Source organism: Bidens hawaiensis, unplaced genomic scaffold (assembly GCF_021521415.1).
Source record: "Bidens hawaiensis isolate Kalapana, Puna unplaced genomic scaffold, B.hawaiensis_p1.1 tig00004525_1, whole genome shotgun sequence".
NCBI classification, from domain to species: domain Eukaryota; kingdom Viridiplantae; phylum Streptophyta; class Magnoliopsida; order Asterales; family Asteraceae; genus Bidens; species Bidens hawaiensis.
In genome coordinates this window covers 1,801,139-1,819,822 of record NW_027491273.1, presented here as the reverse complement: position 1 = coordinate 1,819,822, position 18,684 = coordinate 1,801,139, and the positions used below count along the sequence as shown (strand labels likewise).

The window sequence follows — 18,684 nt, the reverse complement described above, 5'->3', positions numbered from 1 at the left end:
AGTATTAAAAGGACCAATGTACTCACCTCCATTGTCTGTTCGAATACACTTGAGCTTATTCTCATTTTGTCTTTCAACTAAGACATGAAACTGCTTAAACACATCAAACACTTGATCTTTAGACTTCAAAGTATAAACCCATACCTTCCTCGAATGATCATCAATAAATGTGACAAAATATAAGAAACCCCAAGTGTTCTAGTCTTCATAGGACCACATACATCTGAATGCACCAAGTCGAGTATACTTTCTTTTCTATGAGGCGGATGACTATGAAAAAGAAACTCTCTTTTGCTTACCATTCATACAATGAGAACACTTTTTCAAATGAACATTTTTCACATCGGACAAGGCATCTTTCTTCAATAAAATAGACATCCCTTTTTCACTCATATGAGCAAGTCTCTTATGCCACATATCAGTTACATCAGAACTCGTTAACGAATGAACAGAGTCCCTGGAAATCTTTGGATGTGCCATGTATAACTTTGAAGTTCTTTCACCTCTTGCCACGATCAACGAACCACGAGTGAGCTTCCAAATTCCACCACCAAAGGTACTGTGGAAACCATTTTCATCTATGCCTGCAGAATCAAATTAAGTCTAATATCTGAACATGTTTTACATTGTGTAAAACCAACTCCATCCCAGTATCAAACTTCAAGCAAACATCTCCCACACCAACGATCTTTGATAGCCCATTATTACCCATCTTGACATTCTCAAAATCACTAGGAGTATAAGACGAATAAAAATCCCTTTGTGATGTCACATGACAAGTAGCACCACTGTCGACAACCCAAATCGAATCATCACGTGCAATGTTCACCCTATCATAATCACAACAAATATGAAATTCTTTGGTGGCAGTGTTAGTTTCAGAAGTACCTTTATCACCGTCGTCTTTCTTGTGGTTGTTCTTTTTATTGTTGTAATTAGCCTTCTTGTTCTCCTACTTCAATTACCTACAGAATTTTACTGTGTGCCCTTTTCTACCACAATGATAGCACTCAAATTCTTCAAACTTCCCTTTAGATTTACTGCGGTGCTTTGCTCTATTACACGGACCTCTACTATGGCTTCTCCCTCTACTTTCTGTAACTAAGGCATCTGAATGTGAAGAGGAACCTTGTGACTTTCTTCTCATCTCTTCATTTATAATACTACCTTTAGCCAATTCCATAGTAATAATACCGTTTGCGGCGGAGTTGGACAACGATGTCCTAAAAGTCTCCTAAGAATCCGGTAACGTACCAAGAAGCCATAAACCTTGTATCTCGTCTTCAAACTTAATACCCATACCTGCAAGCTGATTAATAACACCCTGAAAAGCATTCAAATGATCAGTAACAGGCGTACCGTCACAGTATTTCAAGTTTATCAACTGCTTAGTCAAGAACAACTTGTTGTTCCCGGTTTTCCGAGCATACAACTCTTCAAGCTTGGTCCATAAAGTACGAGCATGAATCTCCCCGCTAATATGGTTCAAAACATTATCATCAACCCACTGCCAAAAATACTTATATACCCACAAACCTTTCTATTCAAAATATTTCACTCTTCAACAGTTTTATCTTAAGGTTTATTAGTAGTGAACACAAGCAAATAATAATCCTTCACGTAAAGAAGGTCTTCCATCTTGCCTTTCCAAACATGATAATTAGCACCATTCAAATTCACCATCCTACCTGTATTAGTTTCCATCATTCAAACAAGTCTTAACCCAAGAACAAGAGCCGAAGCTCTGATACCACTCTGTTGGGAAAAAACGACCACCTAGCCACGAACGGTAAACAAAAATTGTGGAATTAATCTTCGTTTGGCTAAACTTTTTCCCGATCCGAATGTACCAATGAGGATGCAAACAAATAGAGTATAATTTAAATGTAATAAGAGACACAAAATTTTAGCGTGGAAAACCTCTCAATGTGAGAGTAAAAACCACGGGACTACTAAAGCCGCTTCAAATCCACTATCATCAATAATAGCAATACAAAGTCTTCTCTAGGTAAAAATAGAGGCATACATAAATCATCATATACTTGGCACAAACTAACTTCAAGTATATGGAACCAAATAGAAAAAAGTAAACGAGTAAGAGAAATCACCAACGAGAAAATAATCGGTCTCTGACACGTCTCTTATCTTCAAAAACAACACTTGGAGCTCTAAAGAAAAACTTCCCTTCGTCTCTCTGTAATTTTAGGCCAGAGGAATCTCCAAGAAAAATACTCTATTTTGTGTGTCGGCTGAATACGATGCACACCACAAAACCTTAACATATAAACCAATTAATATATATGTTTATTTGTTTGAAGTCCACGCAAAGGAATATGGGCATGGGCCCAAAACAAAAATAACTCCAAACCAAATCACAATTAGTGATTTTGTGTATACGGTTGGAAGTAATAAATCACATTCTTTTTTTTCTTTTTTGTTCTTATTATTAAATAATAATAACACTAATAACCCATGTATAATAATATTTGTTGGGCTTTCTTATGGGCAAAAAATACCCCAACAATCATGGCCATGATATAGTTAAACAACAATAGGTCATATTAGAATTTGCATTTTTATGTACTTAAGCATTTGCATATGTCGATGAAGATTATGAATGAAAACGATGATTTAAGAATCAAATCTCTATCAAAAGTCTCTATGTTATCTCTGTCAGTGGCGAAACTTGGACGAATACACTGTGGTGACCGGACTTAATACGAATAATTTTTTTCATAAACTAGGGTGATCGGGCTCAAAATATTCAGACGAAAACGCGTAAATTTACACTGCGTATAAAAGTTTTCGGACGAAACACATAAATTTACAATACAAGTTTCCCCTTGCTCTCCGGCTTCAAACTATTTTCTTGGAATATCAATCTGGTACACATCAAGCTCACACAAACGTTAAATAACCCACACTAATTCTGATGTGTAATCTATTAGATGAATTTGGCGATTGTCATATTAGATGAATTTGGCGATTGTCATGTGTTTTTGTTATGAGTTTATGTGAGATTTTAATAATTGACGACCCTATCCAGTCAAAACAATGCCTAAAAGTCAAAGCAATATTGAATACAATATTAAATCAAAACTCATAATCTAAAACCAAATAAATGGTAGGGAAAATGAGCCATTTTCTGTTAAACTAAAATAAGGAAACCTTTCATCATTTGTAGGAAATAGTATAGTATAATACCGTATGCAATAATGAACAAACATATATATAAAACACATGCAGTTTTATATAAACAAAATTTAATTCGAACTAGAAACTTCAAGGATGTTCTTGGCTATAACGTCTTCAGCTACGCACACAATTGAACAAAGTCTTTGAGATGACTTCGTGTTCAGCATGTGTCCTTTAAAACATATTACGTGTTTTTCGATATGGAAGCTTTTCATGAAAATTATCATCTCTATTTGGCTAAAAAGGTTGCTCTCTGTAATTTCTTTAATAAGGCAAATTAGGTTCATCTTCGTTGTCTGAACTTTCATTTGGATCTTCAAGTTCTTTATTCTTCCTCGTCATTAGCATCCTCACCATATTAGAACCAACGACCAACGTACATCGGTAACCTGCCATGCATGTGAGATGGCACAGAGGATCATCGGTTCTTCTTAACTTGAATTTTATATCGACTTAACAATGTTGCGGGTCAATTAAACCCTTACCTATTGTCAAACCAAGTAAACTTGAAGATCACAATAACACAATGAGTCAATGACCGACACATTAATATTCCACATATAACACCTCACCAGTCACCAGGCAATTCATTGTAGTTCTCTAAACTCATCTTCAAAGTATACATGACTGTCATACTAAATAATATTATGTTACACCCCTAACTCTTTAATTAATAGTTTTTGTTGCACATTAATACTTATTCACTACTCCAGCTTTGGTTATTTTTGTGTTCTATTAATGTGAGTTCATGTTGCACAACATAAAAACGTTACCAAAAAATTTATAAAAATTTGGAGAGTTCATTGATCAATAATTAATTGAATTTGCTCTTATAAACTATTTGGAGTTAAATGGTTATTTAAAATATGCGCCTTTAAGTCTTCTAAGTGTCAATTCTGCAATAATGATTTTACTGGCGTGTACAAGAAACCTAATCAATGTGATAACAAGCCCGGCTTATCTCAAACTTCAATTACATTGTTTTTAACCACGAATTTCTTTTTAATCTTTTTGTATGCTTATATAGATGTCGTGCTCTAATAAAAAACATGTATTTATAAAACTTAAATACATATGACTAGTACGGGTAACTAAGGTCATCTTCACAGAGAATCAGTGGAAAGTGTAAGTTTGACTCATGATTTTAAAAGATTAATTAACTAAGCGGATAGACGATGTCAAGTAGTTTAGAAAGATGTATTAGAAACACACAATTACATTTAACTTTTGTAAACAATTATGAAAAATGTGATTCACTTCAGGTTCAGGTAATGCGATAACAAACTAATCACGGATTCAATTAATTGATTGTGCAGTAATTACTAGACCTAGTAGTTTGGTTGTGATGACAAACGAAACCCTATACGAATTGTTGACACAACTGAATGCGATATACCCAATTACCAGTTTTATGTTATGAAAACCAAGTGTTAAGCAATGACTAACGAATATCGGTTCAATGACACAAGAACCTAGTCCTAAATGTTGATGAACACAATCAGATAAATGATGCAAGATTCGATAACCAAAAACACAAACTGTTTAAACAATCAATTGCTAAGGTAAAACAAGATCAAATAACAAACTTAATCAAGTTCTTAATCATTAAAATACAAAGAATCCGATCAAAGTCAATTTACACAAAACCCTAGCCTAAAGTGAACACAATGGTGTTTAGCCTGACATTAGCATAACAATTAACTCGCTTATCAGATGAAAGGATGGAAGCATATGATGATTGGATGAACCGAGGGCTTCGTGATGATGCAAAATCGTGCTAGGTCTTGTTCTTGGCAGCTGGAGTGAGAGATCTCGAATAGGGGCTGAAAATACTTTTAAACGATTTAGATTAATTTTCCTTGTTTTAATTGGTTCGCGTAGCGCTAACTGATTCTGGCTTGGTCCTTCTCGCTACGCGAAGAACAAAATAGTCGGGCCTAATTTTGAGTTGCTTCGCGTAGCGTGAAGCAATATATCCTCATCCCTTGGCGCGGTGTGAAGGGCTTCTTCAGCAAGGATTTTTGGCATTTTCATATTTTCTGCATTTGGAAGCGTGTCGATCAATTTCACTCTTCTAAATCATTATTTAGAGCTCGTAAATCATCCCAATAAACATCCTTAGTGTCCAATGACCTGAAACACATAAACATGTTTGAAGTACCAATGTTCACAGTTTAATTAAACTAAAACCAGACAATTAATATAATTATTTACATAGAATACACGTGACCATCATATGCGAAACTTGAAACTGAGGCCTCCTCCTTTCAAACCCAAGTGTTTAAAGGTTTTTCCCTTGCTAATGGACCACGACCCCATTGGTCTAAACTTCGGTTACATATATAATTAACAAATTTGGGTTATGATCGATGTCAAAAGGTCAATCAAAAATATTTGTAAAATACCTTTACTAGCAAGGGCAAGTAAGGTGTCGAATCCACAGGGAATCAGTGGAAAGTGCTAATCGAGCTTAATGTTTAATAAATAATTATGCTAGGCGGACAGACGATGTCAAGCAGATTAAATATTAATTTAGTTGTAAAACAATTAAAAGAAAAGTAACCAAACTCCAGGTTTCAGGTTGTGAAGCAACTAGACCAATTGATTAAACTTATTTGGAAAACTCGTTTGCTTACACCTATAATCAAAAGACTAGATATTTAACCTTACTGATTGACAGAACTTGATCTGAACAATTGGTTTGGTTGAATAATAACCTAATTGATTACCAGTTTTAGGATTTGATAAATGTAAGTGATTTAATGGCTAGAGATAAACGGGTCAATGACTCTAAGAACCTAATCCTAAAAGTTGATGACCGCAAATCAATTAACTGATAAAATCACAAAACATTTAATTACGAAAAACTGTTGAATGCACAAACAAACGCAAAAGATTAATCAACCGAATGACTAATCAACTATAGTTCCAATGCAAAGATTCAAAATACAAAAGGTCTTGCTTACAAACACAACCCTACTCCCGGAGATGGTCACAGAAGCTTTAGCCTTGCATCTTCATCTTGAATAGCTTGATTATGGTGTGGAAGGATGAAAGCATGGATGATTGTGGTGATTGGTAGGTGTTAGGATGATGGAAAATGGCTTCCTAATACCCAAAAACGGTTGGGAGGGGTCCCCTTTTCGTAACCCTAAGGTTATATTTATATATGGAGGCAAAAACCTAAAATCCGCGTCTTTTTACGAGCTAGGCCGCAATTTGTGCTCAGAGGACCGCAACTTGCGGCCTCCTTTACCAAAATTCCCTGATCTGCGCCCCTGCATGCGGCCTCTCTTACCAGACAGGACCACAAATTGCGGCCCTGACTGCACAATTTGCGGCATGTATGGTCTTCTTCATTTTTTCTCCATATCTTGACTATCGATCTCATTCATCTTCGTTCTAACTTTCAAGTATCATCCCAATAGTTTCCATTAAGCTCCATTTGGCTCCATTAAGCACCAACACACCTGTAATCATAAAAGATCTCAAAGTAATCGTGTTCGATATGTATAAATAGCTAAAACACACGATATTAGACATTAAAAACGCATTCTTCTACCCACTCATCAGGCTAATATGATATACTTAGGTTAATAGGTGTTACTTTTCGTTATAAAATGTCCTGACGTAAGACTCATACTTTTCCAATTTGCTCAAAGAGCATCATCTCTAAAACTACATTTATTCACAAATCAATTCAACACAATCTTTAATAAAAATATAATTTTTATTTCTTCCACTTATACAACCCCAACCATTCCAACTTTTTACTCCCATTCACAACCCTACCTAAACCAATATTTATTTATATATATAATTTAGTTTTTAATTTATTTTATAAAATTTATTAAATAAAGCCATGTTCTTAGATTAAAAAAAAAACTAAAAACTTAAATTTCATTTCGAACCTTTTAATATATTTACAAGTTTTAACAATAAAAAATATCTTACAAATTCAGATTAAAAAACTATTTGTTTTCAAAGGTACTCCCTTTTTAATAAAATTTATATCGACATATTCATAAAAAAATTTATACATTTTTTATTTTTTTTAAAGTTAAATAATATAAGTTATTAAAAAAATTAAATTATTACTAAAACTAATTGTTACTAAAGAAAGAGAAATAAAGAAAGTTATTTGAAACCATTCATTGATGGACACTTGTAAAACAACCCAAGACAACCTTAAGGTTGTCTAGCTGGATTTGTGAGTTTCCATGAGTTTTTTCATTTTTTTTAAATATTTAGGCAAATTAGAAATAAAAAATCTTTGTTTATTGGTCGATAACAATTCCAATTTTAAAAATCACCACCAGCGGTTCTAAATTTCAATTATTTTTATCTCAATTGACCTCCAATAAAAAACACTAAACACGGTTATGTTTTTTTCCGAGTTTCAAACCGATGTTTTAGAGCTTTTAAAGAACGATATGATTTTACTAATGTAAAACTTATCTCGAAACGATGATTTCATCTACGAGTTTTTACATTTTTTTAAGTATATACATTTTTACTCTGTATTAGATTTGACTGATGTAATTAAAACTTATCTAGAAACAGTGATTTCATTTACGAGTTTTAACATTTTTTTTTAAGTAAATACATTTTTATTAAATTTGACTTATGTAAAACTTATTTTGAAACGGTGATTTCACATAGTGTTTGACTGATGTAACGTCACTTTAAGTATATACATTTATTTTTAAGTGACAACTCTTTGAATATATAAAATGCATATTTCTATGCTGCAACTTTTTACAAATAGAAGGTAAAGTTTTCAAAATTAATCATGCAATAAAACTATTTAGAAGATGTATTATAAAATAAAACATAACATGATGTATTTATTGTAAAACAAAATTTTGTTTCAAGTGCTTTCTTTCCCAAACTTTCATACTATTATAAAAGATCATGTTCCTAGCTTTACCTTGTTACATCTCATGTGCATTGGAAGGTCACAACTCGTTAGTATCCTTTTTCGTTTAAAACGTTTTTTAACATCTTCACAATAAAATGTGTCTCTTGGGTAGATAATTAGTTTGGTTCATGTTCGAGTTGTTTTATAGTTATTTTCTTTGTTGTATAATATGTATCGGGCTTTTCACTAGCTCAATGATATGGCTCACCGGAATAGTGTTAGCTTCGTTCACACTCGTGATGGAAGCTTTTCTTGACTGTGACAATGTCGGAAGGTGCAACGAAGGGTACGCAGGCGTGTGTAGAAATATGATGTCATCTAGTTAATTATATGTAACCCCACTTGTTATTCGCTGGTTAACACCTCCAAGTCTTTACTAGCCGCTGGATTACCGCGCGATGTAGCGATCTGTGCGCAAACGCGACCAATGTTAGTATGTTTGTAACATTGCAACGGTACGTGCCGGCGATGGTATGCATTTAACATGGCATCAGAAAACACGTAGCTGATGTCGGTAAGCGTGCCACACAACGCGTATGCGCGAGCAATCCAGTACGTATAAACATTGTTATCTGCATAACTGATGTCTGAACGCGTGTAACTGGTGGCGACAATGAAGAAGCAAAGATGAAATGTGCAGCATTCTCAAATAAACTACTTTTTAACCCAATACTACAACCCGAAAATGTTTTAACCCAACGCCCGTTTTGACATGACCCCTTTCTATCTAAACCCATCCTAACATGAACCCAATTAACCCTTTTTTTGTATTGACCTGTTCCGAACCTAACCCGTTCCGACACCGTTAGCCGAACCTGCCTGACAAATTGCCAGTAATAACTGGCAATCACGTACATGTTAGTTTTTTTTTAAATTAATAAACTTTAGTAATACCATACTTAAATTAAAGAGAATAAAACGCTCAATTTTATGATGTAATTTTTAAAAAAAAATATTAGTGTGTGAATAATAATAATATTATTATTATTATTATTATTATTATTATTATTATTTAACTTTAGAGTTTGAAAGAAGTAATACGTACAAGAATAAAATACAAAGTTTTCAGGTTAAACTTGTTTCTGTGTTTTTTTTTTAAATCTTGAATGTTGCTATTTCTTATTAAAACCAAAACGATTACAATAAAGTGGCAGGCAAACTAGCACCAAGCTGCGCCGCAGCCCTCTTTTGAATAGCAAAACCAATCCTACTAAAAACGAAGCGTTGGGACTTAGGAGCCGAAAAAGTATCATGTACGACACGCTGAACCCTGCTCAGAAAATTTATAGTCTCTGAAGCCAGAAATCCACCCATTTAGGTTCATTCTTGACATGATTTTTGGGTTCGTTTCATGTTTGAATTCAAGTAACATTTTTAGGTTAATTCGCGTAAAGTTCAACCCAAGAACACGTGCACCGTCCATTTAGCTGTCCTATGTTGTTCTTTCTGTTAGGTATTATGTGTACGCGGCTGACCCGAAAGGAGTCGGATAGGGCTACAGAAATCAATACAATACAACGGCTCGGGCCTTAAGAACTTAACGGTATTTCTAATTGATTTCTAAAACGAATAACGTGCAGCGGAAACACGAGAAATATAACTGTCAATTAATTAACCCAAACAACCAAGCTAAACCGGAATATAAATCAGAACCTGGACTTGCTTACGTCTTGTTCAATCCTGATCGAACAAACCCACGGATGCAACTGTCAACAATGTTCTTGACTTTTGAGCGATGACTAAATTGAACCTTTACTTGAATGGCGTTGGTTTAATAATCCACGGACACACAGCAACAATTCAAAACCAAGTAATAAATTATTGGTAGTGGCGGTGACTAATCTCAATACACACAATAAATAAACCAATCAATATAATAATGTTAGATGACGGAGGCAGGAAGATTCTCATAAAACACACAAACCAAACAAAAATAATAATAATTGTAAAGAAGTAAAGCAGTAAATACGAACACGAGATTTATGTGGTTCGGTCACGGTGTGTAACCTACGTTCACGGGCAACGAACAGGGTCTCTTCTTTTATTGAGGTGCTCACAAAAAATACGTGATACAATATGGTTTATACAGGGAGGCATCTAGGGTTATTTTCTTTCTCCACAAGTTACAAGAAATAAAATAAACGGGTCACTAAAGTTGAGTGGGGGGGCCAGCCCATTCAACCCTTCAAGTCTTCAACCGCCCAACCCAAGACAGGCCGGGGCTACACCCGTATAGAACCCAACAATCTCTCACTTGGAGCCTCGGAACGTCTTCACTTGCTCGGCATCTAAACCAACCTGTACCAGTAATCTTTAGTCTTCAATATATACCATGTCTTCCACCTGTTCGTCGCCAACTCCTCAACACTATTCCTGGAGACCAACTGAAGCTACACAGAGCTTCAGTTTGTCCAAGGTCACAACCTTGGTAAACATATCCGCCGGATTTCTGTCTTCCCTAATATTTTTCAACCGAATAGTCTCATCACTGACTAAACCCCGAATGAAATGATAACGCATATGAATGTGCTTCGTTTTACCATGATACACAGGATTCTTGGCTAATTTCACAGCACTTTCATTATCACAGTACAACGGATAATCTGTTTGTTCCCAGCCTAATTCCTCTAAGAAAGTCCTCAACCAAACAAGCTCCTTACTCGCTTCAGCAGCTGCCATATACTCAGCTTCTGTGGTTGAGAGTGCCACACTCTTCTGCAGTCTAGATTTCCAACAGATTGCAGTGTCCCCCATAGTGAACACATATCCCGTAGTACTCTTATAAGTCTCTTTGCACCCACCTAAGTCAGCATCTGAAAACCCTTTAAGAATTGCATCTTTACCTTTAAAGCATAAGGCCATCTTTGAAGTTCCCTTTAAGTACCTAAGAAGCCACTTCACTGCTTCCCAATGTGCTTTCCCTGGATTTGACATAAACCTGCTAATAACTCCCACTGCGTGAGCAATATCAGGTCTCGTGCACACCATAGCATACATAAGACTACCCACTACAGATGCATAAGGAATCTTTGCCATCCCTGCCTTTTCTCCATCAGTACTAGGAGACTGATCTTTAGAAAGTTTAATATGACTACCCATAGGTGTACTTCGAGTAGTGGTTTTCTCATCACTCATGTTGAACTTCTCTAAAATTTTCCAGATGTATTTCTCCTGAGATAAAGTTAGAGAACTGTCCTTCTTGTTTCTGGTGATGCTCATGCCAAGAATTTGCTTGGCTGGACCTAAATCTTTAATTTCAAATTCTTCAGACATCTGTCGCTTCAACTTATTAATCTCTGACATGTCTGAACCGGCAATCAGCATATCATCTACATACAGCTCGAAATTCTTGAGATAGCAACAGTGGTCCATCTCACATCTTTTGTATCCATTCCTGCCCATAAAATCATCAAACTTGATATACCACTGCCTGGGCGTCTGCTTCAATCCATAAAGACTCTTCTTTAACGTGCACACCATGTTTTCTTTACCAACTGTTTGAAACCCCTATGGTTGTGCCATGTAGATATCCTCCTCAAGATCACCATGCAGAAAAGCTGTCTTCACATCCAGCTGCTCCAGATGTAAGTTTTCTGCAGCCACGATACTAAGCACCAGTCTGATTGTAGTCATTTTTACCACAGGAGAAAATATCTCATTATAATCAACCCCCTACTTTTGTTGAAACCCTTTCACTACCAATCGTGCTTTGTATCTCTTTGTATCATCACTTTCATCCTTGATCCTGAATACCCATCGGTTCTGAAGAGCTTTCTTCCCGGCTGGAAGCGGTGTGAGAACCCAAGTCTTGTTCTTGTTTAGTGAATCCATCTCTTCTCTCATAGCTCGCTCCCACTGAGAGGAGTCTTTCAAACTCATTACTTCAGAGTAACACGGTGGTTCACCGTTCTCTGTCAGTAGAAGGTAATTAACAGAAGGGGAATACCTCTTAGGAGGTCTAATGGTTCTGGAAGACCTCCTAACCTCTAGCTGAGGAGTAACCATTTCTTGTTCCAGTGGAGACTGTTCAGTATTAGACTTTCAATTCCCACTGTCAGAGAAATCCTCAAATTCATCTGCATTTTCTTCCTCAACCTCTTCTGATGTTTCTGAACTCTGACTATCAACTTTCTCACTTGTATTTTCAAACTCTACATGTTCTTTATCAACTTCTTGTGTGAATGACTTTCTATCTTTGTAAAGTCCTACTTCATTAAACACCGGATCACGAGCCCTGCATACTTTTCTGACCTCTAAAAAAGTACACTTCTTCGCCTTAGGGTCAAGCTTGTCCCTCTCAGTGTCTTTTATCCCAACGTAAGCATCACAACCGAACACTTTAAGATGTTTGAATGTAACCTCTTTTCCACTCCATACTTCCTCTGGAATTCTGAATCCAAGAGGAACTGACGGTCCTCTATTTATAAGATATGCAGCAGTGTTGACTGCATCTGCCCAGAAAGTCTTTGGAAGCCCTGCATTTAACCTCATTGCCTTAGCTCTTTCATTCAGTGTCCTATTAATTCTTTCGACTAATCCATTCTGCTGTGGCGTACCAGGAACGGTATTAATCATCTTTATACCCCTCTCAGCACAGTAATTAACGAATTCCTTGCTGATGTACTCCCCGCCATTGTCAGACTTTAAACACTTCACTTTCAGATTCATTTCCATCTCCACGACTGCCTTCCATTTCTTGAAAACATCAAATACCTCGAACTTGTTTTTGAGAAAATAGATCCATAGCTTCCGTGTAGCATCATCAATGAAAGTGACGTAGTAGTTGGAGCCTCCTAATGATGATACTGGTGTTGGTCCATACACATCAGTATGAACAAGCTCAAGCTTCTCTACTTTAAGTGTTTTTCATGATTTTACAAAGGTGACTCGTTTCTTCTTGCCAAGCACACACGGTTCATAGAACCCTGTATCAAGTTCCACCTTTTTCAAATTAGGGAATTTACCTTTCTCTGCCAGTATCTTCAAACCCTTCTCACTCATGTGACCGAGTCGTTGATGCCACAAACATGATGGACTCGGTCCACTAGACACTGAATTTACCTCTCCCGCTGAGATTTCTGCCATGTACAACGTACCCTTTTTCTTCCCACGAGCAATTACCAAGTTACCCTTTATGACCTTCCATTACCCTCCTCCAAAAGTAACACCATAACCTTGATCGTCAAGCTGCCCAATAGAAATCAACATCTTCCTTAATCTAGGAATTATTCTGACATCTTTCAGAGTCCATGTAGTTCCTAAAGGAGTCTTCAAGTCGATATCCCCAATCCCGGTAATGTCTAGAGCCTCATCATTCGCCAAACGAACTTTGCCAAAGTTTCCTGTTCTGATATTCTTAAGGCTCTTTGTGCTAAACGTAGCATGGAAAGACACACCGGAGTCCATGATCCAAGACTCAACTGTGTTCTCAACACAGCAGACTAGGGCTTCATCATCTGAAACTTCTTTTGTAGCAGCATTTACTTCCGAAGTAGAATTTACTTCCTTTTTCTATTGAGGTGCCGGAGGGTTAGTACACTGACTTCTGAAATGCCCATTCTCCTGGCGATTCCAGCAAGTAATATCTTTTCTTGGCCTAGACTTGCTTCTTTTTTTGGATTTTGATCTACCCCTGTTGCCTCCTCTGTTCTTGCTCCGCCCTCTACCTTCAGCACTTAGCAAAGTGCTTGATGATTCTCCATTATTCCTCCTTCTAGAATCTTCATTCAAAATCAAGTCACGAACTTTATTAAAAGTCAAAGGATCCGATCCAACTGAACTGGTGACTGCAGTGATTGTTCCTGACCAACTGTCAGGTAATGAAGATAAAAGTAGGCAAGCTTGCAATTCATCATCAATCTTGAACTTCACCGATGATAAACGTCTCAGGTGAGAATTGAAGGTGTATATGTGTTCGGTAACAGAACCTCCCTCTTTCATGCGTGTGTTAACCAACTCCCGGATTAGGAACACCTTGTTTGCAGACGATGGTTTCTCATATATGTTTGACAACGCCTCCATGATTCCACGCGCTGTGGTTTCGTCTAAGATGTTGTACGCCACATTCATAGACAAGGCAAGCCTAATCGTTGACTTCGCCTTCTTGTCAATAGCTTTCCACTCATCTGAAATCTTCTCAGGCGGTTCCTCCAAAGCCACATCCAAATCCTTCTGTATCAGCAAATCCATAATTTGCGTCTTCTACCATCCAAAGTTTTGTCCATCAAACTTCTCGATTTTCGTTTTACCCTCATCAGCCATAATACCGGAAAACAAAGAGTGAGAGCCAACACTGTCTCTGATACCACTTGTTAGGTATTATGTGTACGCGGCTGACCCGAAAGGAGTCGGATAGGGCTATAGAAATCAATACAATACAACGGCTCGGGCCTTAAGAACTTAACGGTATTTCTAATTGATTTCTAAAACGAATAACGTGCAGCGGAAACACAAGAAGTATAACTGTCAATTAATTAACCCAAACAACCAAGCTAAACCGGAATATAAATCAGAACCTGGACTTGCTTACGTCTTGTTCAATCCTGATCGAACAAACCCACGGATGCAACTGTCAACAATGTTCTTGACTTTTGAGCGATGATTAAATTGAACCTTTACTTGAATGGCGTTGGTTTAATAATCCACGGACACACAGCAACAATTCAAAACCAAGTAATAAATTATTGGTAGTGGCGGTGACTAATCTCAATACACACAATCAATAAACCAATCAATATAATAATGCTAGATGACGGAGGCAGGAAGATTCTCATAAAACACACAAACCAAACAAAAATAATAATAATTGTAAAGAAGTAAAGCAGTAAATACGAACACGAGATTTATGTAGTTCGGTCACGGTGTGTAACCTACGTCCACGGGCAACGAACAGGGTCTCTTCTTTTATTGAGGTGCTCACAAAAAATACGTGATACAATATGGTTTATATAGGGAGGCATCTAGGGTTATTTTCTTTCTCCACAAGTTACAAGAAATAAAATAAATGGGCCACTAAAGTTAAGTGGGGGGCCAGCCCATTCAACCCTTCAAGTCTTCAACCGCCCAACCCAAGACGGGCCGGGGCTACACCCGTATAGAACCCAACACTTTCTATGTGTGGTGATGCATTGTGACACCTGTTTTTCAAGGAACTTTTGGAGTTAACTCAACAATTAATTGAATTTAATATGTTAATCAATTAAGTAAATGGTTATTAAAAATATGTGTACTTACAAGTCTTCTAATTAGTGTCAATTATGGTTTTATAGCCCGGTCTATGTATGGGAAACTTTATCAACGGGAAAACAACTTCTCTATTTGTCTATATAAAGGAAGCATAGAATGATTAAAACTAGACATATATTCTCTAGCTATAACTAATTTGCTACTATAACCATGGCCATGGAGAATGTGTCTTCAAAGATCAAACATGCCATATTCGAGTTTGCCATCGATATCAAGAACATCGGGATGGCAGATCCAAGAAGGATTACACACTCGCTGAAAGTTGCATTAGCCATCACAATGGTCTCTATGATCTACTTTCTACAACTATTTTATAACAGCATTGGTAATGCTGGAATATGGGCTATCTTAACTGTTGTCATGGTTCTTGAGTACACTGTTGGTGAGTAACTTTTTAATGTAATTAAAAGGTTTTTAAAGTTTAGACAAAAGTAAAACATATAATAGATCATTTAGAGTATTAAATGCGAAGGTATAATTTAATATTAACACTTATTAAAAAGAGTATGCGCATGCATACCAATTAAGTGTTTTTTTTTGAATGACTAATTTGGATCACTCACAACCACTGAAGTATCATCGTGCAACCAGTGGTACCACGCGATCATATCCACCACCAAGTCACCAATTCAGGAGGAAACTCAATATTTGAGAAAACCCCCCCTGTTATGAGATTCGAACCAAAGACCTTATGGTCACTAAGTCTTATTCCATCACTACCATTAGACTAGAAGTCCTTTTGGTATTAAATTCAATTAATAACCATGTTTTTTTTTTAAAAGTAAGTGTCAATTAGGATCACTTACAAATAAATTTAGCATGTTAAATATACAAATAGTTAGAGTAAAACGGCATACGGAAGACATTAAAATCCTTAGTTTTTTTTGGGTGAAAAATAGTGTTTGTTTTCCTTATTGTGGTCTATTTGAAAACGGGTGTCCTTGTACTTGGATGTGTTGTTGTAATTATGCTAGCATCTTGCTGGTATAGTTGTTTATGTCAACAACATTGGCCGTTTAAATATATATATATATGTATATTTAGTATGTTAATTTTATTTATTTTAGATCTCATCCTTACTAGTTAAATACGTTGTTGGTTAATTTTGTAAGTGTATTATATCCTAAATGATCTCTTTTTTTTAATTTGTTTTGCACTAGGTGCAACTTTAAGTAAAGGCCTGAATAGAGGCTTTGCGACCCTACTAGCGGGTGTATTAGGTGTTGGGACTGAATCATTTGCTGACCTATTTGGGTCAACTGTTAAACCCATTGTCCTTGGTTTGCTTCTCTTTATCATAGGTAAAATCAATGACTTTTTCTCTTTATTTATGCACATGCATGATGCATGCACCCATAACTTTATAATCAATAACGATAATGATGTTTCTTAATTATGATTTTTATACTGTAGTTGCTCTTGCCACATTTTCAAGATTCATACCCAATGTTAAGAAGAGGTATGACTATGGGGTTGTCATATTTATACTCACGTTTGCGCTAGTAGCTGTATCAGGCTACCGAGTTGATAAAATCGTAAAGTTGGCTCACCAACGGTTAACGACTATAGTTTTTTCTTGCACAACTTGTGTACTCATCTCAATGTTTGTTTGCCCGGTGTGGGCTGGCGAAGAGCTTCATAAACTCATTGTTAATAACTTGGAAAAACTCGCAAAATTCCTAGAAGGTTCGCTTTATATAAAGTTTATTATTGTTTATATATTTATTTTCATCTAATGAAAATTTACAACCATTTTATAGGATGTGGAGATGAATCCTATAGAATTCCTAATGGTGACACATCATATATTGCCATCCTCAATTCTAAAGGAATCGAAGAATCATTGGTGAAAACACTGTATTTGCTTAACTTTTGAATGATAATATTTTTATTTGTCTGTACATACATACATACATATATAAATACATATGTGCATCCGTACGTGCATACATGCGTACATTACATACATACGTATGTGTGTATAGGTTGAGATTTGTTCTAAGTTTTTAAGAACAAAATTAAATCATCTTATCTTTCGTTAACACTGGCTTATATCTTTTAAAAGATTTAAATACAAATGTGTATGTTATGTGCATAATAAAAGCCCATTAAACTAATTTCCTCTTATGTTTTATAAATTTTAAACATTTACCTACAAATGCATATGTTAAGTACTTATGTGTAGGTAAAATAACCCACACATAACTTGTACATAGTACATACTTACGCTTAATAAATAAATGATACTTTATCATTTGAATATTTATTGCATTTCAACATTCTTCTTGTATTTTGGAAATTTTTAAGATTGAAAAATTAAGTAATTTTTTTCTTAACTTCACGGAAAAGATGTGCTATAAGTGCTATGCATAAACCCTCGTACACATGTGCATGTATATGTATGGCAAACTACAATGTTTATTCTTTTAGTATACATAACTTTGTTACTTTTTGCTCCATTTCTAATGAACAGTATTTGGATGCGCAGGAAATTTTCGCATGGTGGGAAATAGGGCATGGAAAATTTCGGTTTCGTCATCCTTGGAAAAAGTACTTGGAGATTGGGGTTTATACGCGACAATGTGTATGCCATGTCGAAGCTTTCAGTCGGCATTTAAAAGCAAAATATGAAGTATTAATTTCATTTTTTCTACAAATGTATGCACACACACGCATGCATATATATGTAAACACAAATTGGCATCATTATTAAAATTTATCATTTTGTTATAGGCTCCTTCAGAGTTTCAAAAAGCAGTTAAAGCATCGTGCATGAAAATGAGCTTAGAAGTCGGAAAGGCTTTGAAAGAATTAGGATCATCGATGAGGCTGATGATTTATCCTTCTGGTTCCGTCGTTCATATAGAAAATTGTAGAAAATTATTAGACGAACTTAAGAGCACATTAAAAGTTTCAATGGTAGCTGAATGTGACATACTAGAAACCATATCGGTTATTACAGCCGCTTCGATACTAGTTGAGATCATAAAGTGTGTGGAAACAATATCTAAGGTCATAGAAGAACTTTCTAAACAAGCACACTTTAAAAGACCGAAAGACATAACATCGGATAAAACTGAAGAACCACACTTTCTTAACCGTGATTCGCCTAAAAAACCTGTTGAGGATGGAAAGAATGAAAAATTGATCACTATCACCGTCTTATTAGATGATGGAATCGGATCTTGATCAAGCAAACGAGAAGTTATTGTAGGTAACATTTTATACTAATCGACGAAATTGTCGTGGTGTCGAGTGTTTCATCGCATGCTTGAGTTAATTAGGTATCTTTTTAGTACAAAGCAAAATTAAGCTTGTATTCA

At 35.9% G+C, this 18,684-nt stretch overlaps 1 protein-coding gene across 1 annotated transcript; it reads left to right on the top strand.

Annotated features, from left to right (window-relative positions):
* The first annotated feature begins 15,352 nt into the window (after positions 1-15,352).
* LOC143626880 (aluminum-activated malate transporter 8-like) lies at positions 15,353-18,550 on the top strand. Its single transcript, XM_077096822.1, has 5 exons — positions 15,353-15,743; positions 16,522-16,662; positions 16,775-17,063; positions 17,711-18,047; positions 18,095-18,550. The coding sequence occupies exons 1-5, from the start codon at positions 15,512-15,514 to the stop codon at positions 18,548-18,550; spliced, it is 1,455 nt and encodes a 484-aa protein (XP_076952937.1). The 5' UTR covers positions 15,353-15,511.
* Positions 18,551-18,684: the final 134 nt, after the last annotated feature.

What these genes read in the sequence shown, in the direction of transcription:
- LOC143626880 (XM_077096822.1), top strand. Translation starts at nt 15,512, where the DNA reads ATGGCCATGGAGAATGTGTCTTCAAAGATCAAACATGCCATATTCGAG. An exon ending in GGTTCTTGAGTACACTGTTG is followed by an intron (nt 15,744 to 16,521) that starts GTGAGTAACTTT and finishes GTTTTGCACTAG; the next exon opens with GTGCAACTTTAAGTAAAGGC. An exon ending in ACACACGCATGCATATATAT is followed by an intron (nt 18,048 to 18,094) that starts GTAAACACAAAT and finishes ATTTTGTTATAG; the next exon opens with GCTCCTTCAGAGTTTCAAAA.